The sequence below is a fragment of the Salmo salar genome, chromosome ssa23, assembly GCF_905237065.1.
Source record: "Salmo salar chromosome ssa23, Ssal_v3.1, whole genome shotgun sequence".
Lineage (NCBI taxonomy): Eukaryota > Metazoa > Chordata > Actinopteri > Salmoniformes > Salmonidae > Salmo > Salmo salar.
The window spans coordinates 8,753,427-8,778,558 of NC_059464.1; the positions used below are offsets into that span (position 1 = coordinate 8,753,427).

Genomic DNA, 25,132 nt, shown 5'->3' on the forward strand with positions numbered 1-25,132 from the left:
AGGGTAGCTCTCCAGGAACAGGGTTGGATTGAAAACCTACAGGAGGGTAGCTCTCCAGGAACAGGGTTGGATTGAAAACCTACAGGAGGGTAGCTCTCCAGGAACAGGGTTGGTTTGAAAACCTACAGGAGGGTAGCTCTCCAGGAACAGGGTTGGATTGAAAACCTACAGGAGGGTATCTCTCCAGGAACAGGGTTGGATTGTAAACCTACAGGAGGGTATCTCTCCAGGAACAGGGTTGGATTGAAAACCTACAGGAGGGTAGCTCTCCAGGAACAGGGTTGGATTGAAAACCTACAGGAGGGTATCTCTCCAGGAACCGGGTTGGATTGAAAACCTACAGGAGGGTAGCTCTCCAGGAACAGGGTTGGAGTGAAAACCTACAGGAGGGTAGCTCTCCAGGAACAGGGTTGGAGAGCCTAGGACTAATGGATCTAGTTCTTAGATCAATGCATTTGAAATTCCATTAGTCACTACGAAGGTGCAGTTCCCAGAAGTGGAGCTGTCACTTAATGCAGTGGATGGGAAGCCTTATTTCATGTAGTTCTAATTAAATGATAATGGCTGAAGTTAATTTGTTCTTAATGTAGGACATCAAATTATCAGATTTGGATGAGTTGGCTGCAATATGACAGCAGTACTTCAGTCAATATCAGCAAAGGATATTGGGTATTAGCGAAGTGTCAGTAAAGTGTTTCTAAAAAAACTAAACCTTAACACCAAGACAAGCAATATGGATTGTTTAATTTAATATTAATGATCATTAAGTGAACAATAACGGCCAATATGGAAATCCAGTGTATTTGGAAAGTATTCAGACCCCTTGACTTTTTCCACATTAGAGCCTTATTCTAAAACGTATTAAATAAATAAAAATGTAGCGTCATACCCAAGAAGACTCTATGGTGTAATTGTTGCCAAAGGTGCTTCAGCAAAGTACTGAGTAAAGGGTAAAAAATGTAATATTTCCTTTTTTTTTTATACATTTGCAAAAATGTCAACCTGTTTTTGCTTTGTCATTATGGGGTATTGTGTGTAGATTGAGGGGAAAAAATGATTGTATCCATTTTCGAAGAAGGCTGTAACGTAATAAAATGTGGAAAAATTCAAGGGGTCTGAATATGTTCTGAATGCACTGTACAAACAATACAGATGTAAGTAGATAAATGCTTAAATGTTGATGTGCAGTTACATTTTCAAACACTCAATTGCTACTGTAATTTAGTGCTACTAGATACAATTATGTATTGTAAAAATGTTTTTATGCAACACCGAAATGTGGGGAATTCACAATACTGGAGGTCATGAATTCCCTAAAGGCATTGTAGGTGCTATGAAGAGGGAGCCTTAGTGTCACAGCACACGTGTTTACCTCTGGGTACTTTTTCTTCTGCTGCCCAGCGAGACACCCTCGCGCTGTGTGGAGGAATTTGATGGTCGGGGTGTCCTCAAACCCAAGGGGTGGCACCACCGTTGCCCCAGTAGCAAACTCCAACACCATCGCCACCGTTAAAGGAGGACATTCTCCATCTGAGGAGTACACAGTAAAACATTTAAAATACATATTTAAATCACAAAATGGAATAATATGCAGTTACCGATAAACTTGAACAATTGACTATTTTACCTTGCACCTCAGCCAGCCAGTTGAACCAGTGGCAGATGGTGTCGTTCTCCAAACACCGCCGGTTGCCACCAGGTATGGAATAGGTTACTTTAAACAGGTCCCTGGCAGTGGGAGGCTTTATGGAGTCCACAAAAAGTGCTTGGAAGCTGTCCGTGTGGTTCCCCAATGCTTCGAGCAACCCAAGAGAGTTGAGACGATATTTGAACCGGTTATGGTTTAGAGACAGTATGTATATTTAAAATAAGTGTTAAGGACAATATAGTGATGTGTATTGATTTAGGGGGTTGGACTGATTAAAAATACTTATGTTAGAGGAGGTAATGACAAGTACTTCACAGATTTATGACAGAGTTGACTTACTGCTCCAAGGCCACCTGCATGCTCCCTTGGACAAATTGTTGAGCCACCAATTCAACCACACCATCTCTGTCCTCCATTGTCTTGACAACAATCCCTTTTTTTTTGTAGGGGAACTAGACTCCTCCTGTCTGTCTTAAAGGCCTCTACATTTGGATTCATCTGGGGGAATGTTTCCCCCAAAACCTTCAAGAAGCTGCTCTCCTCCTGACCATAGGGTACTTTGATCTGCCTCACAGGATACTCTAAAGATACTGAGATATGGAAACATTATTTTAATCTAATAAAACGTATCCTAATATAAAACAGGGAAACAGTCCATGATCTTTAAATCAGTAAAATAACCTACAATAAGTCTATGTTTAATCACAAGATGGATTCACACCTAGCTTACTTACAAAGCATGCACTGTGCATCGCACTGTGTCCTCATGTACTACATGGATATAGGGAAAATGTACCTATCCTGTTCAGCTGCCGGATGGTAGGGTCAGCGATCAGGCAAACCCTCATAGTTATCAACCTGCTTCTCCCGGTTTGCCGCCTTTGGACTCCAGCATTATTCCGTCTCCTGAACGATTGAAACCTGACATGTGAAAACGTTATAAAAGTTACAATAAAGACACAGCATAATCGACACCGCCCATACTCGCGCACCCCACGGTAGATGTTGCAATCATTAGCAAGCTAACGTTCCTAGGTAGTTGTGCCCGGTTAATGTTGACTTTTTCCAAGTATTACCTAACCTACCAGAATTAGGTAGGTTATTAAGGTGGTTGCACTTGGCTGGCAAAACTTAAAAGCGGTCTCATGTTTTCAAGGTTCGACATGACTTAGTCGTTAGTTGGTGATGATGAATGAGAAGTTTTTCATATAGTGATTGGCCAACATTTCCACATAGTTTACATATTGTTATTTAACGTGTATCTTTTTGACACGCAAAGACCCAAACGGCGTTCCATACACAATTGCATTTTATAGAGAGGAATTAGATTACCCAGAAATACCGTGATGAGATCCTGAGGCCCATTGTCATGCCATTCATCCACCGCCATCACCTCATATTTCAGCATGATAATGCACAGCCCCATGTTTTAAGGATCTGTACAAAATTCCTGTAAACTGAAAATGTCCCAGTTCTTCCAAAGCCTGCATACTCACCAGACATGTCACCCAGTGGCAGGGGTGAAAAAAAGCACCCAATTGTCATACTTGAGTAAAAGTAAACATACCTTAATAGAAAATGACTCAAGTGAAACTCACCCTGTAAAAAACCTACTTGAGTAAAAGTCAAAGTATTTGGTTTTAAATATACTTAAGCATCAAAAGTAAATGTAATTGCTCAAATGTACTTAAGTATCAAAAGTAAAAGTATAAATCATTTCAGAAGACGGTCACATTTTCTAGTTTTTTATTTTATTTACGGATAGCCAGGGGCATGCTTTAACACCCAGACATAATTTACAAACTGAAGCATATGTTTAGTGAGTCCGCCAGATAAGAAGCAGTATGGATGACCTGGGATATTCTCTCGATAAGTGTGTGAATTACACAATTTTCCTGTCCTGCTGAGCATTCAAAATGTAACGAGTACTTTCGGGTGTCAGGGAAAATGTATGGAGTAAAAAGTACATAATTGTCTTTAGGAATGTAGTGAAGTAAAAGTTGCCAAAAATATTGAAAGTAAAGAAACTCCCCCAAAACTACTTAAGTAGTACTTTAAAGTATTTTTACTTAAGTACTTTACACCTCTGCCCAGTGGAGGCTCCCGAGGGGAGAACGGCTTATAATAATGGCCCTGAAAGTATTTGATGCCGTTCCACTGATTTCGCTCCAGTTATTACCACAAGCCCATTCTCCCATTCTCCATACCACAAGCCCATTCCCTTCCTATCCCGGTAACGGGATTGCTTGACAAGATAGCAAAAATCTAATAATTTCAATTTCTCAAACAATCAACTATTTTACACCATTTGAAAGATAAACATCTCCTTAATCCAACCACGTTGTCCGATTTCAAAGAGGCTTTATGGCAAAAGCATAAAGTTAGATTATGTTAGGACAGTACATTGACAAAACATTACACACAGCTATTTTCAATGCAAAGACAGGCGTCACCAAAAGCAGAAAACCAGCTAAAATTATGCACTAACCTTTGACAATCTTCATTAGATGACACTCCTAGGACATTATGTTAGACAATATATGCATTTTTTGTTCTATTAAGTTCATATTTATATCCAAAAACAGCATTTTACAATGGCGGTGATGTTCAGAAAATATTTAGTTTCCAAAACTGGCGGTGAACCTGCGCTACAATTTACAAAATTACTATTCGAAAACATTGGTAAAATATAATATTGTCATTCAAAGAATTATAGATTAACATCTCGTGAATGCAACCGCATTGCCAGATTTCAAAATAACTTTACTGGGAAATCACACTTTGCAATAAATGAGGTACCATACTCAGAAAAATAGGCTAGGCGATACAGGTTAGCGCCATCTTGGAACCATCTAAAATCAAATATACTATCGTAAATATTCACTTACATTTGATTATCTTCATCAGAAGGCACTTCCAGGTATTCCCAGGTCCACAACAAATGTAGTTTTGTTCGAAAAAGTTCATAATTTATGTCCATATAGCTCCTTCTTCTTAGCGCGTTCCGAAGGCTACTCAAAATGCGGGACTTGTCGTCACGAAAGTGCAATTATTTATATATTTACGTTCGTTCAAACATGTCAAACGTTGTATAGCATAAATCTTTAGGGCTTTTTTCAATCAGAACTTCAATAATATTCAAGGCGGACGATTGCATTGTCTTACAAAACATTTCGGAACGAGAGAGTACCCACGGGCACGCGCATCATAGTAGAAATGGACTTCCCCCTATGACAAACTTTCCAGGCCTCTCGTTCGGTCAGTTTTTACAGGAGAAGACTCAAACCACTTTGTAAAGACTGTTGACATCTAGTGGAAGCCGTAGGAAGGAACACTAATTTACAGTGTGTTTCATAGGCAAAGGCTTGAAAGTGATTCCACACATCAGATTTCCACTTCCTGTTAGGATTTCTCTCAGGGTTTTAACTGCCATATGAGTTCTGTTAAACTCACAGACACCATTCAAACGGTTTTAGAAACTTCAGAGTGTTTTCTATCCAAATCTACTAATAATATGCATATCCTACGTTCTGAGTTTGAGTAGGAGGCAGTTTAATATGGGCACATATTTTTTCCGAAATTGTCAATACTGCCCCCTAGCCCCAACAGGTTTTAAGGTGCCACCAACCTCCTGTGATGTCACCCATTAACCATGTTTAGGATGCTCTGGATCAACGTGTACCTACGACAGAGTGTTCGAGTTCCCGCCAATATCCAGCAACTTCGCACAGCCATTGAAGACGAGTGAGACAACATTCCACAGGCCACAATCAACAGCCTGATGTCTATGCAAAGGAGATGTGTCGTGCTGCATGAGGCAAATTGTGGTCACCAGATATGGTCTGATTTTCTGATCCATGCCCCTACTTACTTTTTGTCGTTGTTACCAAAAGATGCATATCTGTATTCCCAGTCATGGGAATGGGAATTTCTTTCAATATCCTTATATTAACTGTAACTCAGTAAAATCTTTGAAATTATTGCATGTTGCATTTATATTCAGGCTAACATCAGAGAGACATTCAAACCCTTCCCTCTTGACCAGGTCTGCAGTGAGGTGTCAAGGAGAGGAGGGCAGGGTTTTATTCTGCATAGAAAAGTATTGGGCGGGCTGTCTAAGTGTTTTTTTTGGGCTGCCTATGACCAAACAGTAAAAAATAATATATAATTTTGGGGGGTGGAAAAACGTTTTCAGTGTAAACTTAAACCAGATAAAGTATGTAGAAAAGATAATGGACCTATATCTTTTTTATAATATAATCTTTGAGAACTAACAATCACCAACATAAAAGCTAGACAGTCAGGGAGAATCAAAAATGTAAAAAATAATATGCATTTAGGAGTATTTTTGTCATGGCATGGGGACCCCATAGATTTTATGATGTTTGAGTCACTCGGATAGCATAAGCCATGGGAAAATGTGTAGAATTCCAGGAAATTTGCTTTAAAATTGCACATTTTTCTCTCAGCCTGATGGCAAAATGAGTAGAATTGCAGGAAATTTAAAACGGCTACATTTGGTCACTGCAGCCAACAGGACCGCACCATTGGCCACACTCATGGCAATGCCCCCGTCCACCTGCCCCATAGAGTACCACAGTCTGAGTCATAATACCCCTAAAACCTACAGGTCAAACAGGAAAATGTTTCCAATTGTTTTTCCACCATTCATTTTTCCCATAGGGTAATTTAGAAACACTTAAAATAAGGGTTGTGCTTTGTGTAGGCTTACCCTGGCATTATGTTTTGATAACCATGTACATCTCTTTAGGACAAGGTGACTTTTATCAATATATTCACTTAGTTTTCAGATTTGGCCTATATCCCTGTTTTTTAGACCTGATTAGATAGCTATACCACCCAAATAATGTAAACCTGATCTGCTGCTATACAGACCTATCGATACAGTATTTGTACTTTGCTTTTTTGTCAGTAATAAACCATTTTTATAAAAAAAAAGTGAAACTGCTCTGTGCCTCTATAAATGAAGAAAAACCTAAGTACATTCTCCATATTACACAACCATTATATCAGAACATTCTGAAACATTTTGCCTAATGAATGTGACCCAGTATTGCGGGGCCTTGCTGTAGGGCTGGGGTCTGAACTGAGTGTGTTGAGTAGTTTGTGTGGAGGCTTGGCCAGCTCCCCGTCAGTGAACTTGTTAGGGTGGAGTAGGTAGCTGGACTGGAGCTGTTCCATTAAGGTGATCAAACTGTGGAAACTATCCAGCAACTCCATGTGCATCGGCACCACCTCTTCTGGACCCCCTGACTGCTGAAAGAGGGGTAGGTACCTGATATGTCTCTTTTAGAAGTCTAAAGAAAATAGATTCTCAATGAGAATAACCTGTATAAATAAATATTAAATTCAATATTTGACTGACTCTGAATAGTGTTTTACATTCAGCTGAATCCCAAATACGAGGGCTACCGACAGCACTACACCCAGGAGGTGCTCCAATGCATCCTGGGATACATGCAGGAGGCCTCATAGACCATCAGGAAGGAACAGGAGGGTGACCAGGATGATGATGATGTCAGAGGTCAAGCCAGACACTGCCACCACTGTGGGCACCAAAACAAACTGCAACAGAGGAACAGGCCAAAACATCAGAAATCACACTTAACGATGATGGTCAAACAAGCGGTAAGAGGAAGAGTTACCCAGAGGCAGGCCAAGGCGGCAGTATCGGCAGCCGAAAACAGGAAACCTCTCACCCAACCCAAGACGAAGTCCTCCAGTGACAACACTGTAGCTCCAAAATTCGAAGGCGAAGAAGAGGGGGAGAAGAAGCAGGAAGAAGAGAAGGAAAGCGACGTGGAGGGGAAAGGAGAGGCGGTCCCTAAAGAGGCAGAGGTGAAGAAGTGGCCCAAGCTGAGCTGGCTGTCCTCAGGGAAGCAGCCCAGTATCTTCTCTAAGTTCATGAGCATGGGCTGGATTAGCTGCCACACAGGAGGGAAGACAGAGACAGCCGAACCTGACCAGGAGGACACGCAGAGTAGCCAACCTCAGGAGAATGGTGGGGAACACAGGAAAAACCCTGTAACAGAGGTAACAGAGGAAGCGGAGGAGAAAGCTAAAAGTGAAAGTGAGGTTATAGTTGAGTACATGTCGTTGGAAATCTACTTCATCGACCGTGTCATGTCTGTCACATTTTTTTGTACCCTTGCTTTGGCTATTATGTTTTGTCTATTACTATGTTGAATCCGGACTATCTTTTCCTCTCCCCTGTCCAGAGTGCCTGGGTGTGGACCTGATGGAGCGTTTGTTCCAGGGCCTTCTGGTGTTGAGGACACGCTGTCTGTAATGTGAGTGTCACGCTGAGAGAAGACTTCCAGGACATCAGTGTCCCAGTGCAGGCGGACGAACACCGCACCCCAGACAATAGCTCGGAATGTGAGGGGTGTTATGTGTACACACACTCACACAGGGTTCTTGTTTAATACGGCAATCCTGCAGCCTAGAGACTGTGCTATACACGCACACAAGTTAGCACACGGTCACACATACATGAAGTCACCACTTAAACAAGCTGTTTCAAAGATCAGCCCAAACAACAGTCTCCGCAATGTCTACCTTCTCACCCTAACCCCCTCTCCTCTGCTCTGCTCTGCTCACCACCCCTCCAGTCCCCCCTGACCCCAAGCTGGAGCTGAGAACTCTGAAGTGGGCCATCTCCCAGTTTGCCTCAGTGGAGAGGATCGCAGGAGAGTACCTCTGTGAGACCTGCCACCACTACACTGAGGCTGAGAGGAGTCTGCCGTTTGTTTGAACCCCCAGAGGTCGTCACCATCCACCTCAAGTGCTTCTCTGTCCTTTATAATGCCCTCTGTCTCAAGTCTGCTTGGTTTTGCTCTTACTCTAGTTACAGTAGATGGATGCTTTGTCACTTACATACAACTTCAACACACAATCAGATATAATATAACACAGAAACGCAACACCATATTGTACAACAGTACTTGGTAAGCCGATCTGATGAAAAAAGGAAGGTTTAGATTAGTTCAGTGTTTGTTTTACAACCATCTTTGTAACCTCTGTGTCTCAAGCTACTCAGCATGTGTAAACGGACTCTCTCTCTCTCTGTGTTGTTCAGGATGGACCCGTACGCCGGCCTCTCAAAGGTGAATACCCCCCCTACAGACCCCTTTCAAGCGCTCTCTGGAGGAGTGGTGCATGCACCCCTCAGCCACTGGAGGGCAGCACTACCAGCTGTTTGCTGTGGTCATTCACAGCGCTGTCACCATCTCCAGCGGACGGTACACCACCTACTTCAGGATGATGGACCTCAAGGAAACCAAAGTCCGCCTGCCCGAGGGGGATGAGAAGCAGAGCGGAGAGGAAGAGGAGTGTGGTGGGAAATTGCATCGTCCGCAACCCAAGGAAGAGGTGTTGGATTATGATGACGGGGAAGTGTCTTACAGTCTCAGTGGTGAAGGACAAAATGGTTCTGCTAATGCCAACTCTGCTAGCACCATAATAACCAGAATGAATTGTGGTTTATTTGGTAGCATTTCCGTGGTGTGACTGATTTTACTAATTGCATTAGTACTGTACAAAGTTAGAGGTGCGCTATTTGATAGATTTCCCCGCTCCCCCTACCCCGGGCTTCCAGTGGGGAGACCTGAGGTCAACCTACCCCCGCCCCCTCCCCATCTCGTACTTCTGAGTGGGAGACCTTCCCAGGCAGTAGCCTGCCTAGCTCACAAACTAGAATCAGGGCGCCCACTCCGACAAGGCTAATTGACCCACAGTCCCACACGGTGACATATCATTGACGTGACGTGCAAATGAGCGATAGAAAACCGATCGTGCAAATGTCACCATTCCCCAAACATTTGTGCGGGCGCCCCATGCGGCCTATACCTAAATCCGCAACTGGTGTGAGTGATCAAACTAAGTATTTTCCTCGATTCCTCAAGTCTTCTTTCCTCACCTCTTTCTCAAATATCAGAGGGAAGTGAGGAGAGCTTTGTAAAAGGTCTCCCGGTGTTTTGAGACAAGAGGACTCGTCTTGAAATGCAGCCTGGTTGACATGCTGGTACTCCTGTCACTGATGTCTATAACCAGCCTATGATCCCTTTAAACATTCCTTAACATTCCACTTGCATGCTCCCTCAAAACTGGTGCACCTGTGTAATGATCATGCTGTTTAATCAGCGTCTTGATATACCACACCTGTCTAAGGAGAAACGCTCACTAACATGGATTTTGAGAAATAAGTTTTTTGCGCGTATGGAAAATGTATGATGGTTTCATGAGCTGAAATAAACAAAAACACTTTACATGTTGTGTTTATATTTTCGTTCAGTGTAGATGTAGTATGCTAAAGTTAACTAGCTTGCCTGGCGCATCATTGCCCATTATTAAAGGAAGTTAGGCAAGTATTTATTTTAACCAGGTAGCCTAGGATAACAAAAGCTAAAAGCGTGTGCTGTATGACAGTCATAGACCGTTTTGGCAACATGAAAGAGGATGATGGAATTGGCTTTTCTCTACAGGTAGGGTGAGTCAACATGTTTTTTTCTACTTGGCACGCGCCCACAGCTTACTTTGATTGGACTAAATAGTTGTTGGTATCTTTTAGTTGACACTATTAGTTGACACTATTAGTTTTAGTTGACACATACACCTGAAACCCCACCTCTTTAAGGAATACCTAGGATAGGATAAAGTAATCCTTCTAACCCCCCCCCCCCCCCCCTAAAAGAGTTAGATGCACTATTGTAAAGTGGTTGTTCCACTGGATATCATAAGGTGAATGCACCAATTTGTAAGTCGCTCTGGATAAGAGCGTCTGCTAAATGACTTAAATGTAAATGCATAGGTGATTAGATGGTGTTGAAATTTACATTTACATTACATTTTTATCATTTAGCAGACGCTCTTATCCAGAGCGACTTACAGTAGTGAATGCATACATTTCATACATTTTCTTTTAAAAAATTGTTTTTTTTTTCTCTCCGTACTGCCCCCCCCCCGTGGGAATCAAACCCACAACCCTGGCGTTGCAAACACCATGCTCTACCAACTGAGCCACACAACTTCCAAGGACATACACTGAGTGTACAAAACAGTTTCCAGTGTGTATCAAGAATGGTCCACCACCCAAAGGACATCCAGCCAAAAAGACACAACTGTGAGAAGCATTGGCGTCAACATGGGCCAGCATCACCGTGGAACACTTTGAACACCTTGTAGTCCATGCCCCAATGAATTGAGGTTGTTGTGAGGGCAAAAGGGTGTGCAACTCAATATTAGGAAGGTGTTCCTAATGTTTTGTACACTCAGTGTATGCATGAGGTTACTTATAACAATTCATGGCCCAAGTGTCCCAGTGGTCCAAGGCACTGCATCTCAGCGCAAGAGGCGCCACCACAGACCCCGGCCCGATTCCAGGCTGCATCACAACTGGCGGCGATTGAGAATCCCACAGGGCGGCGCACAACTGGCCCAGCATCGTCTGTGTGTCCAGGGTATGCCGTCATTGCAAATAAGAATTTGCTCTTAAATGACTTGCCTAGTTAAATAAATAAATGTCCATTGGTTCAGGTATTATAGCCCCTGTATGATATGGTGCCATCTAGTGGTGTAGCATGTCTGACTTTGAATGCAGCAACTAATCATTCTCAAATTTATTAGAGTCTAATTCATTGAGTATATATATCAAATTTGGAGTCAATCTAACTTATGGTTCATGAGAAGAAGATAAAACATTTATTTTATCATTAGCATATGTGCTAACATGCATCTATAGTTACAGTGTTGCCATATTTGAACGTAGCAACAATTTTTCTGCAAACTATTAAAGACTAACGTAATGAGTCTAAATACCAAATCTGGAGTGAATATGATGTATGGTTCATGAGGAGAAGACGATTGCAGGTGATTTTGAGCATTACCATTACATATGCAAATTAGTTATTAATAGTTACTTTTTTATATATATGCCAACTCACTGTAGTTCATCTTAGGGAGGTCCATAATAGCAATGACAAGTTTCAAGTTGATAGGACACTGTGGTCTGGATTTACAGTGGTTTAAATGGACATGTACAATCACATTTTTTAATTGTCAATAACTCGGCCATCTTCTTTTTACTAATCCCTTAGCTTCTCAAACTAAGTTAAGACATGCCATGGTCCTACATTACAAATTTGGTGCAATGGTTCATGAGAAAAACATTTTTAAAGTATCTTTTGCATATTTTAGAACATTAGCATACCAGCATCTATTGGTATAGTGTGACCATCTTTGAATGCATCAATATTATTTTCTCAAACTCTTTAGGGACTATTTTGATGAGTTTAAAGACCACATTTGGAGTGAGAAGAAGATTTTCTATGATTATTTAAAGCATTACATTGTCAAAAGTGAATTGTTAATAGTTTCCTTATTTTTTAAGATAGCAATGCCAAACCTAATATGGTTCACTGTGAGTATGTCTTTGAGGACCCTAAAAATGTACAAGTTTTCATTTGGAGTGGATTTACAAAGGATTTAAATTGACATGTAAAATCAAATTTCCTAATTTACCAATAACTAAACCATCTCTTAAAAATCTCTTAACCAAACGAATTTGGTGTTATTTGGAATTATGGTTCACGGGTGTAGGGTTTTCAAAGGTTTTCCAAAATTTCCAAGATGGAGGAAAATCTATCCTGATGGACCTAATGGGTCCTTGATACAAATTTGTTTAGCATGAGTAAAGACTCCTACATACAAAGTTTCAAGTCTCTACGCCAAATGGGGCGACGGATATGAGGGTTTAAGTGAGAATGCAAAAACCAAGCAATGAGGTCGAAGGAATTGTCCGTAGAGCTCTGAGACAGGATTGTGCTGAGGCACAGGTCACACCAGAAATGGTGCTGGAATAGTGGAGGCAGCTCCTGTTTTCTTTGCGACTTGCAGTAACTCTCCGTAGTTCTAAATTAGTTGTTTAATGGTCCGAAAATGTCAGAAACATTACCTTGCTTGACCATGCTGTAGGTCATGTAAATGTTTATTAAATGCGATATGCTTTGTGGACAGAGGTTGCTCCGGTTTTGTGGTGAAACAAAGGTGTGGTTGAATTTATTCTGTTACTGTCTTCTTATTGCATCGGCCTTAGGCCTATATCACGGTTGCAAGGCATATGAACTAACAGGTTATAGAGCAAACAACGCAATTATCACAACATAGATTGTAATATGGCATTTTTTTCCTGGATTGGCTTCCCCTGGTGATTTTACCCACGCACTGCTACTGTGAATGAAGTCAATCTACTATATAACCCTTTACCATTCATAAATCATACAACGTAGTTGTATGTCCATGGTATCCCACCGGGACAAGTAAACCAAATGTCTTGTTTGTATTTTCCTAGGATATGAAGCCCATATCGGGACATGGCAGACAGTGACGCTAAACTGAGAAATGTGTCAGTGATTGAGTATGTTTACATGCACACTAATAATTTGAAATGAAACATATGGCAGTAGGCAGATTATGCAAAAGTCATGTAAACACCTTACTCAGTTTATCTTAAATCGGCGTAAGGTCAAAATTGAAGTAAGAATATGCATATTAAAACCTGTTTTTCTGAGCAATCTTTCAAATTGTTAGGACATGTAAACAACTTAAATCGGCGTTCCAGTAGTGTATTTGATCTGTTTACACCAGCCGAGCAAGAACCCCCTCTTTAGAGCTAGTGAAGTGAGTTCGGAAACACTAAATGAATGCTTAGTAGAAGTAGTTTTCATGTGCAAACTCCGAATCAAATATGCTTCCCAAAAATAACATGGTCGCTGTGGTAGAACGCTTATTTTGATTGGCCATTTTCTGCATTTATCAGAGTGCCATTAGGTAGCCGGATTTCAGATGTGTCCATGTAAGTAGTTTGGTGGTGTCGGTGCTGATCTTTTTTGCCCATGCTACAGGCGGCTAAATCGGTCCGCTAATACAGGACTAGTAAAGGCTCAGAGGCAGGCCAAGGCAGCAGTATCGGCAGCCGAAAACAGGAAACCTCTCACCCAACCCAAGAGGAAGTCCTCCAGTGACCCAAGGGGGGGGGTCTGCAACAGTATGTAAACATTTTTATCAAATGTATTAATCTGACTACCCACAATAATCGGATTATAGTGTGCATGTAACCATACTCAGTGTAGCCCACCGAATCACATTGGAGTGAGCCGTTCATTTGGCTCCCTAATTTGCATACTGGTAAACTTTTTGGCTGTTAATCTGTAGATAAATTATGAAAGCATTCAATGAAGATGGTGACTCCTCACTGCAGGAACAATAGGTAGTGGAGAGACTTATTCTGTTCCAAATATGACAATGATTAAAAAAAAATACTTAAACATTTTATTTTTTTAATTGTAACCTTTTTTTCAAGATGTGCCCTATTTAACACAATTTTCTATTTTAAAAACCTCTTAGATGTCAGGTCCCATTTTGGGGACCTGCAGGGTTACTGGTACCGGATCCGACCCGACATTTCCGCTTATAAATCGATTTGTAGACACCGTAGATCGAAATGGCTTCCATTGAGCGATAACCCTGGTTCCTACGGACACAGTAATTCATGTCGTGCAGTAAAACTGTATGTAAGACTTTAAACCTGTCTTTTCATATAGGCCTAGACAACATCCAAAATATCTTATAATACACTGAATTTGTATACATTTAGTAAGTAATTTAAATTGTAAAGTCAAGTCTTTCTACACAGTACCACAACTCATTTTATCAATCTTGGAGGAAAACTTGATGAAGTAGCCAATCATTTTGCTGTGTATTTTATATGGAATCAAGTCATTATAACATATCAGAGGCCACCAAAATAAAGCTCATTTGGCAACCTTATTTAAGCCCCCATGGTCTGGGAAGTCCATAGCTGGCTTTACTTAGGGAAAACACTGGCTCCATGCCTTCAAATACTGTTGGACCGTCAGAAATAAGCTGCTCAGTTTTGGTCCATAATGTTTTAAGTTCAGTTAGATATAGATAAAGGAGGCCATCTCGGTCTAGTTCTTGGTGGAATAACTTTTGCACGTGTAGAAAATAACATTTCTTGGTCGATTTATTATTTTGTACAAAATTGTATAAATAAATTCAAGCAGTCAATAAATACCTAGCCAATCACTTTACAAAATGCTAGTACAACATCGCATTGAAGACGACTCCATGTTTTGGCATCGTGGATTAATGTATATAGCCGACATCGGATGTTTTCTTGGTAAGTTCTGTCCAACAGCAGTACCTCATTCCAGTTAAACAAGTTCTGGCCCTATGAAAGATCATATCTAGAATGATAACTTACTATAAGCAATAAAGTTGTAACTTATGTAAAACATAATTTCTATGAATCTTTTCCCTGCTGTCAAAAATATTATTTTCTAAAAAATTTAAAGAAATGGTTTGGTTTTGAAACCAGAAAAGTCCAGAATAGTTTCCTTTGCATGTGAATAATTCCCACATATTTTCTACTTATCGCTCCTGCTATAATTTGTAGATTCTCTTGTACATGTAATAAAACACCAGCATATGCAAAGTTTTTCTTTGTGTTTGCCCAAGAGTTTTTCAAGATTGTCTTTTTCCGTCTTCAAAGAACAGTACTCACCCATTTGGACATTCAAATATTTATTTAGTAAAATATTTAAAGTAAACAAAAAAACTATTCAATGTCAATGTTTAAAACATTTCCCTAATTAAAATCAAAATGTAGCTTAACTAAAAATTATGATAAATAGTGTCAATATATATTTTCAAAGTTTTCTTTCCTTCCAATTTTTGATTAAATATTAAAATGTTCGAGTCGTAAAATGCATTGATACACAGTAAATAAAATAAAAAGTGCACACATGAAATATGAATACAGATTTGACATTATACTTAGTAAGATCCACTTTGTTAAACCCACTGATTGCATAACAGGCTGCCTGCCTGTAAACAAATAAGACACTTGAATGACGTACCAAGTTCGTGGTAACACTTCTTTAGCTTTCCTTCTGCTCGCTATCGGGAACGCTGACTCTGTCTTTACACATGAACAAATTAAGGTAATGATTCTTAATTTCAAGTTTTCTTCATCTTCAAAGTTCAAGCTTGCGGAGACTCATTCTGCTGAAGGAATCCCTGTGGGGAAAAAAGAACACAGAATGCAAAGTCAGACCAGATTGGCCATGCATATAACCTTACACCCAGTAGAGACCAAGTGCAGACAGTTTTACAGAGGTGATTCAAATCACAGAATACCAAACTATCTGGTGAAGCTGTCCGTTTGCTGCATTTAACAGAAGCAAAAGCACGAAATCATATTTATGTGGAGGGGAATGCATAACAAAACATAAGCAATATGAGTATTTCATACGTCCAAATGCACATCATAAACACTCCAAAGAAAGAGTCGCCGCGAACATTAGAAACAGTTTACATTTAAACAGTTTCGATGTCTCAAAAAACATTTGTTGCCATAGTTGCACATGATATAACACTACTTGTTAGCTTTTCCCCATCAGATAGCATAGGGATAAGTATGCCAGGTTAACACCACCAGCTGGACCTGATTTTTCCTGTGACAAATTCTGTAACAGCCAATTAAAAATGTTGACGTGACCAACCCCTTTTTTTCATGAGCGTCCTTAACAGAAGTCACACAGCACCATCTGCTAATCAAAGTTAGTAAAACATGCACAAAACTTAAGTTGGACAGATAGCTCAGTCAGGCTTCTAATCCCAGGTGAGAGAATTTTTTTCCTTTGAAATGTAGACCTACATTTATTTTGATAGTGTGTTGCGAAGGGTGCAGCCAAAACCTTGTAAATGAAGATTACAAATGTATCCAATGAGGAGTTCCTCTCGTAGACCGACACATAGGCTTCTATTATACAGGGGTGTAGATCGACCGGAGCGATGATTCGTCACTTCTCAGAATGGTGCTTGTTTAATAAAGTGTTCTAACTTAAGGTGAATCAATGTTTCGCAAGATCACTTAATGATTCATCAGTATTCTACATAAGCCCAAAATACCGAATATATAATAGCATCGTTTCATGTAACTGTTAGACCAGAAACATCATTTCATATGTAGGCTACACTTACAACATTTTATATGCATTATTAGAAATCATCCACTTTGTTACATTTTGAATCGAGCATCAACGAGTCAGTGAAAAGTTTTGCTCAACAAAAAAGTGTGGGTTCAATTCCCCCTTACGTCAAAAGTGCCCTATGGATTTAGTCAACCGCTTTAGCATTGTGTGCCACTTCGAAGCGATGGTAATAACGCTACATGACCGCTAATCAACAAGTCCATAAGGCTCTTAGTCTATTTATTCGATGTACGATAAACGTACATGTTTGTAAGGACCTAATTGACCTTTTCTCCGCAAAAACTTGGGATTTTGTCATATGTGAAAACAATTGCGTGTAAAGTTAGTACTAGTAGCTAGTTGCCTAGTCAAGGATTCATCAATGCAATATTGGCACACAACATTTTGATACAGACCGATGGAACAAAAGTAAACCTTGAATTTGTAGGTTTAAAATATCCTTCTGGTGGCCAGAGTTGACCTATTTTAAGAAATGCCATTGATAGGCTGATGCGGAATTTATTATAGGACATAATCAGTCATCTGGTGAGGTTAGCATAGGGCTGACGAGACCAAGTACAATGTAGTGCTCGATCACGTTCAAGTAAATCAGCCATTTTAATTGGCTGATGCACATTTTGAGACCGAGAAACAGTTTAATTAGGGGTGAGCCAAGTACTTGGACAAAACGAGTATCGTAACGAATATGGAGAATTTTCCGAATACGATTATGACCAGTCTTTTTTGTAATTATACGGAAAAAAGTACATTTCAGCTGCCAGCACAATTCTCTTTCACTCAATGTGAAGGGCTGTGTGCTCCAAACAACTATTGGCTAGTTCTTCTGTCTGTAAAGAAACAGGCGGGGTATCGGTTGAGCCAGCTGCAACGATTTGGATTAGAACAAGCCGCTCTCAAGTCTCTCCTTCTCCAAACACTGAGTATGAATCAGAATCCGTAGCTAGTCAATGTTCTAGTTATTTCCTGTCCACTTTGCTGATGCTATTTGGTTGTTTTGTCTGTCTACTTGGCGTTGTTTAGTAAGCCTACTTTGTCTGAAGGTATAATTATTCCATTGCTGACGATGTCTGTCGTTATTTCGTGATCCAAACCCATGCATGCTTGCTATTATTATTTATTCTCGCCCAGGCATGTTTACCGAGCGACAGATCATTAGAAAATAAAATTACAAATCTAGATTGTTTATTTTGATTATATACATGTTGTGGCATAAGTGTCAGGAGAGATAAGTTTTGATCCTGTCGAAGGTGAAACAATATATGGGGCGAATTAGCCTATCTTCATTTAAATCTGTGTTTGGAATAAATTCAGGCACTATTTATTAGCCTATTTCGTTGATAATCGAATAGGACTAAGTAAGTAAATCATGTGCATTTTCATCTGTCGGGGTCGTTTAACAATGTGGGTGAATGAATGAAGGACATGGTGGAGAAAATTGCAAGATTATGTTATAATACTCTTATTGCATCAAATGGTTGTTTTATGAAACAGAATAGGGGGTTGTTAGAAAATGTTCATCTGTGTGTGTTCTACTGAGGATGGGCCTCTGGGAGCTTTAATGCTGTCAGAAGATTTACCATGTCTTTGGGTGATGCACCTAACAAGATCGCATTCCATAGCATGAGTTACCGTTCCTGTACTGGGTTACCATGGGGAGATGGCTCCAGTATTGAGTTGGTGGGGCCAGACTCTGGTTTCTACACAACGAGAACAGTCTTGACAGCTGATGGATGCTAATAATTCACAGCAAAGGCTTTCATATGAATTTTAACCTTGTCACCCATTCCATACATCTGGTGTTTGTCATGAACATCCAGGAGGATGGACTTCGCTATAAAATGCTGTGGCTTAGTCCTGCTGGTTGGGCTCTCAACGAATCCCCTACCGGGGGGGGGGGCTCGTTGACAAGCTCCATTACTGCAGTAATTAAATAAGAACGTTTACTTGTTTTGAAGAAATGTACAAGTCTCTCATTCTGATTAGAATAATTCCACAACAAGGAACATAAAGATGCACTTGAGGGATAGCACAGTAATGTGCACTTGAGGTTTAGGCTTTACCAGCATTTAAAGCGCACGTCCGGGTTTCCTGATCAAGAGTAAATCTGATTATGAGTATCAAGTGTGATAAAACGGATACGATTCCGATGAGATCGGCACACCCCTAGTTTAAAGTTAAACTGTTTCTAATGTTCACAAGTATGCCCCAGTATGTTCCTGCTAGTCAACACACACACACACACACCTGTGAGAGTTGACCTGCAGCACAGGTTTATAAAGCTGGGGTATCTTTCTGCAGATGAGTGGCTGTAGCGCCTCCTTCAGACGATGGTAGTTCCTCTCCAACTCCCTCTGGTACTCCTTCTGGTCCGGACCAATCAGACTCTTGTTCTTACGGAGGGCATCTTCACACCTGTATGGAGGAGAATAGGACAGGTGTGAGCAGAGCACTGGACTTCAATATGACCTGTTGCATACAGCACAGGGAATTGGAGTCTATAATCTTGATTTACCGCTTCGTGAAGTCTTTGAAGCAGAGGCGTAGTTTGTTGTGGTGTCTGTAGAGTTTAGGGTCACTGGGGATCTCTGAAAGGAACACCTGGGCCACTTCCAGAGGTCCCTGGTTGACGGTGGTCCCCACAGACCCCTGCAGGACCATTTGCAGCATCTTGGCATCGGAGGGGTCCTGGTTAGTGGCGAAGGCCAGCTCCTGGGTCTTCTTCTGCATATCCTCTATGGCCACCTCGATGGGCATGGAGCTGATCTAACACAGGGCCAGAGAGACAGGGAAAGACGATCAGATGGAGAAAGCAGACGAGAGACAATTGCTTCAATATTTCAAATAAACAGACAGAGGTATATGTCTATTTTTCATACGAATGCGTGTCGGTAAGAACATCGCTGTAGTGGTCCCTATGAGATGTGTCGCGGATTTCATGTAACAGTAGCATGTGGTGCACGGCATCAGACGACGTGCCAGTGCCTCACCTCTTCTTTGTGGACGATGTTGATGCGGGTCTTGATGTAGGGGAAAGCGTGGGAGGTGGTCAGGATGGTTTTGCGCTTGAACTGATCGTGCAGATCCCCGTGCGCACGCCCGTCCAGCGTGAACGGCGTGCAGTAGACAAAGCGCCGCAGGTTGTAGTTCTTGTCGAAGTACGTGATGCGGTCCTTCATCTCATAGGTGTCAAAGTACGGCTCCACGTACGTGATCTGGACATAAGCCTGGACACAGTAAAGATGCACAGTGACACCTGGTTAACATGATGTTTTACCAACATGAACCGCAATACACATAAATAACCAATTCATATTCAAATTAGTGATTATTTGGAATAACATCTTTATCCACAAAACCCTCTCCCCCACACACCTTATTTGGGTCCAGTTTGCACTTGTCCACTGGATTGGAGTCCTTAATGACTTCCACCTGGTCTTCTCCATAGCGCTCGCCATAAAACCCCTAAGAGACCAAACACACAGGACACACTCGGTGCTCCAGCTCTCTCACAGAGTAGACCGAGACCATTTCACAAACTGAGAAGAGACCATTATTTAAAGGAAAATTCCACTGAAAAACAATCTTTTGGTATTGCTTTCATTAGTCCACTGTTGATACGGTCCCATAACGTACTGTAGCAAGAGACACTTTGCATCTTGAAAGTCCAACATCTTGAAAACGTGACTGCTGACACGTGAAACATTTTCAGGACTGTTATCAACAGTAGACTAATGGAAAAAAGATCAAAAGATAGTTTGAGAGACACTCCTCCAAACTGCCATTTACCTCGAGTCGGTGTGAGATCTCTGCTAGCTTGGTGATGGCAGGCTCTTTGTACACAAACTCCTGCTCGTCCAAGTCCCCAAATTTAGAGCCGTAAAATCCGACTCTGAAGTAAGTACCAAACATTCTCTTCCCATCCTGTGAGACAGAAAACATGTTTCACGTGTGCAAATGTAAAATATAAGAACGCACATGCTACTTGAACAAAAACATGCTGCTTTTACACAGAATGTCATCAGAAGTGTAAGGACAAAGTACGGTAGTAACCCCGTGGATGGTGACAGTCTGATTATGTCTGAGCCAGACTATTGATACATTAGCTGAAATCCATCCAACTCAGTGAAACCAAGTTCAAGTTCTCGTCAGCAAACACTTCAATTGCAACACCAAATATGAACACAGATCAACGACCTTCAGCATAATAGACACCGTTATTAGGCTAATGTAAACGTTTGAATAAACTTTCAGAGGCTGACCAATGATGTGTTATTGCTGATCAGATTGGAATATGTGCAATGACCTAGAAACAGTATGTATTTCTGTGTGTTGTGTTGACGTGTGAATGGTTAGATACTACTGCACTGCTGGAGCTAGGAACACAAGCATTTCGCTACACCCGCAATAACATCTGCTAAATATGTGTGTGTGACTAAGAACATCTGATTTGATTTGAGTACATGTGTGAGAAGTCTGTCACGGTCTAAGGTCCCGATGGCCCGGTACCAAAGCCTTTAAACTGGCAGATGAATGAGGAGGGACAGAGGGAAATTAAATGAACAGGCGCTGGTCAAGCAGAGAGCTCTGTAGTTTTTCAGGAAGGAGTGGAGCAGCTAAGGAAACGGGGGTGTGTCGGTGTGGTATGTGTGTGTGAAGAGGGGGAGGAGGATATATGTGTGGCTGTACAGAACCAGGTCAGGACTGAGCCAAACCAGATCAACTCAGTGGCTCAGTTGGTAGAGCATGGTGTTTGCAACGCCAGGGTTGTGGGTTCGATTCCCACGGGGGACCAGTACGGAGAAAAAAAAATGTATGAAATGTATGCATTCACTACTGTAAGTCGCTCTGGATAAGAGCGTCTGCTAAATGACTAAAATGTAAATGTAAATTCAAGGCTGCAAGCTCCCAGTACTGCTCCTATTGGTTGCGTTGAACAATTATTTTAATTTACATAGCTTTGGTATTATATATAGGTATATAGTACAGAGTGAAATACATAGCATATTTTCCTGTGATCAGTTGCTCTGCCATTTGGCTCAGTGGTTGTTTGTCAGTGGTTCATTGCATTACATTCCCCTTCAAAAAGTAACAGAAATAAAGTAACCCCCAAACTAGAAACTTACCACAACACAATAAGTAAAGTGGGAAGGAAGGGTCGGCATGGCAACCAGGGAAATCAAAAGGAGAAAACAAGAACACATTTTAATCAGGATTCCAGGTAATTCACTAGAGAAACTAAACAAGAACAACACAAACCAAGGTAAATAGAATAGACAGCAACCACCAATACCAAAACAATTCTTTTTGACTTTAAGAACACACGACACGAAACATGCGGAGAAAGAGAGGGTGAAGTAAAGGGAGGTGAAAGGAGAGAGGGAGAGAAAAGAGAGCAAAAAAGAGAACGCAGTCATGGTGGTGATGGAGTGCCACAGTCCCTGGAAACATTCAGGGAGCTGTACTCCCAGTCCTTAAGTTCCCTCAGGAGAAAAAGGAGGAGTGTTCTGTCCTTGTCATGCAACACACCAGGTTAATACCAGTTAACACAACAGCAGCAGTATGAATGAAGGAACTCAGGGGTCGATTTTGTTCAAATAAAAAGGGAGAACATTTGACTTAAGTGGGACAAATCTAACAATCCAGTCCAAAATCCTTGGACTTGCACCCTCTTGAAATTCAACATTTCTTAACCAAATGTGGATTCAGTTGGAACTGCATATGGTAAACGCAAGTTTGCAATAGTTTGTGGTTAATTTGTTTGTCAGAACATTCTATTACGAAAGGGCTCTGGTTTGTGGGAGTGTGTGTTGAGAGAACAACCTGGGGGAGTGTATCCTCAGCATGAATATCTGACTAAAATCGAACCCTGTGGCCGTAGATGAGATGAGTTGTGACAACAGGCGAGCGAGCAACAGACCAGATGTTGACGCCCGACCAGACCAGACAGTTTGTTGTTGATGAGAGATGGTCTGACAAGGCAAGGGGTGCAGGTAGGTGATGCACTCATTCACCAAGACTTGCCATTAGTATCACACTGGGGCTCCCATGCACGGCCTGCCAAAACGGTCACGTTAAAACAACCTTCCGCAGACAGAGCAGAAGAGGAAAGGAGAATGAGGAGGGTTGCTGCCCGTAACATGGCATCAGCAGTCCCACAGTTGGTTGGACGGAGGGACAAACGGACAGCACCCAGTCTAGGTAGATGTTAATGGATGGTACAGTATAATGTAACACAGCAGCAGAGAGCAACACAACTAGCAAATAATAAATATGAAGTAGAGACAAAAAGTAAATGAGCAGGCCAAGCAGGAACCATTAGGACCTACCTCCCAGCCAGTGCTCTGTGGTGACAAAGGAAATAGAATATAAACACGTTTACAGTCACGTTGGTACACTGCAGTGACTGTCGGTCTGAGAGTGTACATATTTGGCATGCGCTTTTCTGCAATGCCTCCAACAGACAACAGGGCATTGCACTGGTGGGTCCATGCTCCTAACACACACACGGCACAGTACAGTCACAGTACGTGTTTCTCTGTCCCAGAATCAGACATGCACGCGTAACATCCACAGACAGGCAGTCCTAAACGACCTCCACGCAGAGGTGGGGCACGTAACAGTGTCTGTTGGGCACATAACAGTCCTGTCTGTCTGTTTTCTATACCTACAGTATGTATAGGGCAAGAGCTAGATAAAAGCATGTGGATTTACCTGGTGCACGATTTTGCCAAAGGCTTCCTGTAGTTTACCATGTATGGTGGCCAACTTCTTGGCGTCCCGGTTGGCCTCGTGGATGGGGATCAGGACCTTGTACACCTCGTTCACCGCCTCGTACATACCAGCCTGGGAAAAGGTATTGAAAGTATTGGTGCGCTTGATTTAGCTTGGGGCTTGCACTTTCGGGACTATTCCATTGGTTCGACTATACCGGGCAAAAATGATCAAGTGCATCTTAAGTATTTGACCCAGGTCTGGTTATGTGAAGTATTTATTCCTATGAGTGGTTAGATTAAGCCTTGACAACGCTCCATGTGTCATAGATAGACCAGAGGCAGTCCACAGCTGGTTTATCTTAAGTGCAGTAGTTCTTTCTCCGAGTCTCACCAGGGAGAAGGAGGAAGCAGCCTGATCCAGCAGCCCCACTAGGCCAGCCTCAGTGAAGTATTTCCCCGAGCAGATACCCTCCTCATCGGGAGACACCACGTCGTCAGACACTGCAGACTCCTCCAGCACGTTGGAAGAGACGTTCTGAAACGGAGAAAGACAAGTCACACATGGTCACTCATTATTTAGACAGACATAATACTCTAATGGGTTAATCATGGTATTACATTTTCTTTACAACATGTTACTCTGTATATGCAGTTGATTAAATTGAGTCAGTTGTGATGGCACTGAGCTAGGACTAAACCTGCAGTATCATGTCTCTCCAAGATGATTTCCTGGGCAAAACAAAGTAGTCAAATCTACACAGTCCTAAAATAGTATTTTCCCTTGTCGTCACCTGGAACGTGACACAGCCGACAGGCAGGTACTTGCGGTCCTCCAGCATGCTGAGGTATTCTGCCACCAGGGCCGCGCTGTGCACCAGACACTGTGCTGCCTCCGCGTGATTGGTCCTCTCAGAGTGTTTACCCGCCATGTTCTGCATCCACGTCAGACGCAGGTCTGGAGACGTCTGGTAACCCTTAGCAATCCTGGACACAGACGCAGCAACGCCTTGAAGCAAAGCTCAATGACTGTGTGTGTGTGTGTGTGTGTGTGTGTGTGTATGTGTTCCATACCTGTACATGAGGTCTATGAGCATCTCTGGGTCCTCCTGATGCTCCTTCATCTTGACTGTATCAGACAGGATCATGTGCAGGTTGAACACCAGATCCTGGACCTACAGTACACACAAAAGATCGAAACATGAAGCGTGGGTAATAAGGTGACATCACCATCTCACGTGATTGGACAAGGTATTCCCTTTCCGGTCAGCCATTTTCTGATGACATTTTCATAGGTTTTTTTTGTGTTGTATATTGAAGCACTTTTATATATTGAACAAGTAATTCCACTGCTTTGTACTACAATAACTAAAAAGGGTTAAATGTCAGTAAGTCCGTACTAATCTATTGACATCCAGCATGTCTGCTGCGGTTACCTGGTCAGGGAAGGTGGTGTCCCGGAGTTCCAGGTCTTCCTCGCCGTAGGTCAAGATGGTCTTCAGGGAACGTCGGAGGAATTCCTCGTTGAAGTTCTGAGACGTTCCCACCAGGGAGGACAGGGACATGGTCGCCTGCATCTTCACCCGAGCAAAATTCTACAAAAGGAGCAGGGCCAGTCAGAGAAACGGCGAGAACATAGAACACCTACATGGACATGGAACCTGTCCTGAAAAGGAGGA

At 41.8% G+C, this 25,132-nt stretch overlaps 1 protein-coding gene and 1 pseudogene across 15 annotated transcripts in view; one reads left to right on the forward strand and one right to left on the reverse strand.

The window, feature by feature from the left end:
* The first annotated feature begins 5,300 nt into the window (after positions 1-5,300).
* On the forward strand, positions 5,301-9,649 carry LOC123729807 (ubiquitin carboxyl-terminal hydrolase 1-like; annotated as a pseudogene).
* Positions 9,650-15,254: 5,605 nt separating this feature from the next.
* The window catches only part of LOC106584026 (dedicator of cytokinesis protein 7), a 105,405-nt gene continuing 95,527 nt past the window's right edge, over positions 15,255-25,132 (reverse strand). For 9 of the 15 annotated variants that reach the window (XM_014168812.2, XM_014168799.2, XM_014168811.2 and 6 more), the window contains 12 exons: positions 24,890-25,048; positions 24,528-24,628; positions 24,248-24,440; positions 23,848-23,991; positions 23,455-23,586; positions 23,070-23,084; positions 20,530-20,655; positions 20,116-20,205; positions 19,731-19,967; positions 19,256-19,506; positions 18,988-19,155; positions 15,255-15,766 (listed from right to left, as the gene is read on the reverse strand). In XM_014168812.2, coding sequence (XP_014024287.2) covers positions 15,724-15,766; positions 18,988-19,155; positions 19,256-19,506; positions 19,731-19,967; positions 20,116-20,205; positions 20,530-20,655; positions 23,070-23,084; positions 23,455-23,586; positions 23,848-23,991; positions 24,248-24,440; positions 24,528-24,628; positions 24,890-25,048 — 1,659 coding nt within the window. In that variant the 3' untranslated portion in view covers positions 15,255-15,723. Of the gene's footprint in view, positions 15,767-18,987; positions 19,156-19,255; positions 19,507-19,730; positions 19,968-20,115; positions 20,206-20,529; positions 20,665-23,069; positions 23,085-23,454; positions 23,587-23,847; positions 23,992-24,247; positions 24,441-24,527; positions 24,629-24,889; positions 25,049-25,132 lie in introns of all 15 variants that reach the window. The other 6 variants (XM_014168813.2, XM_014168810.2, XM_014168806.2 and 3 more) reach the window with 2 other exon arrangements.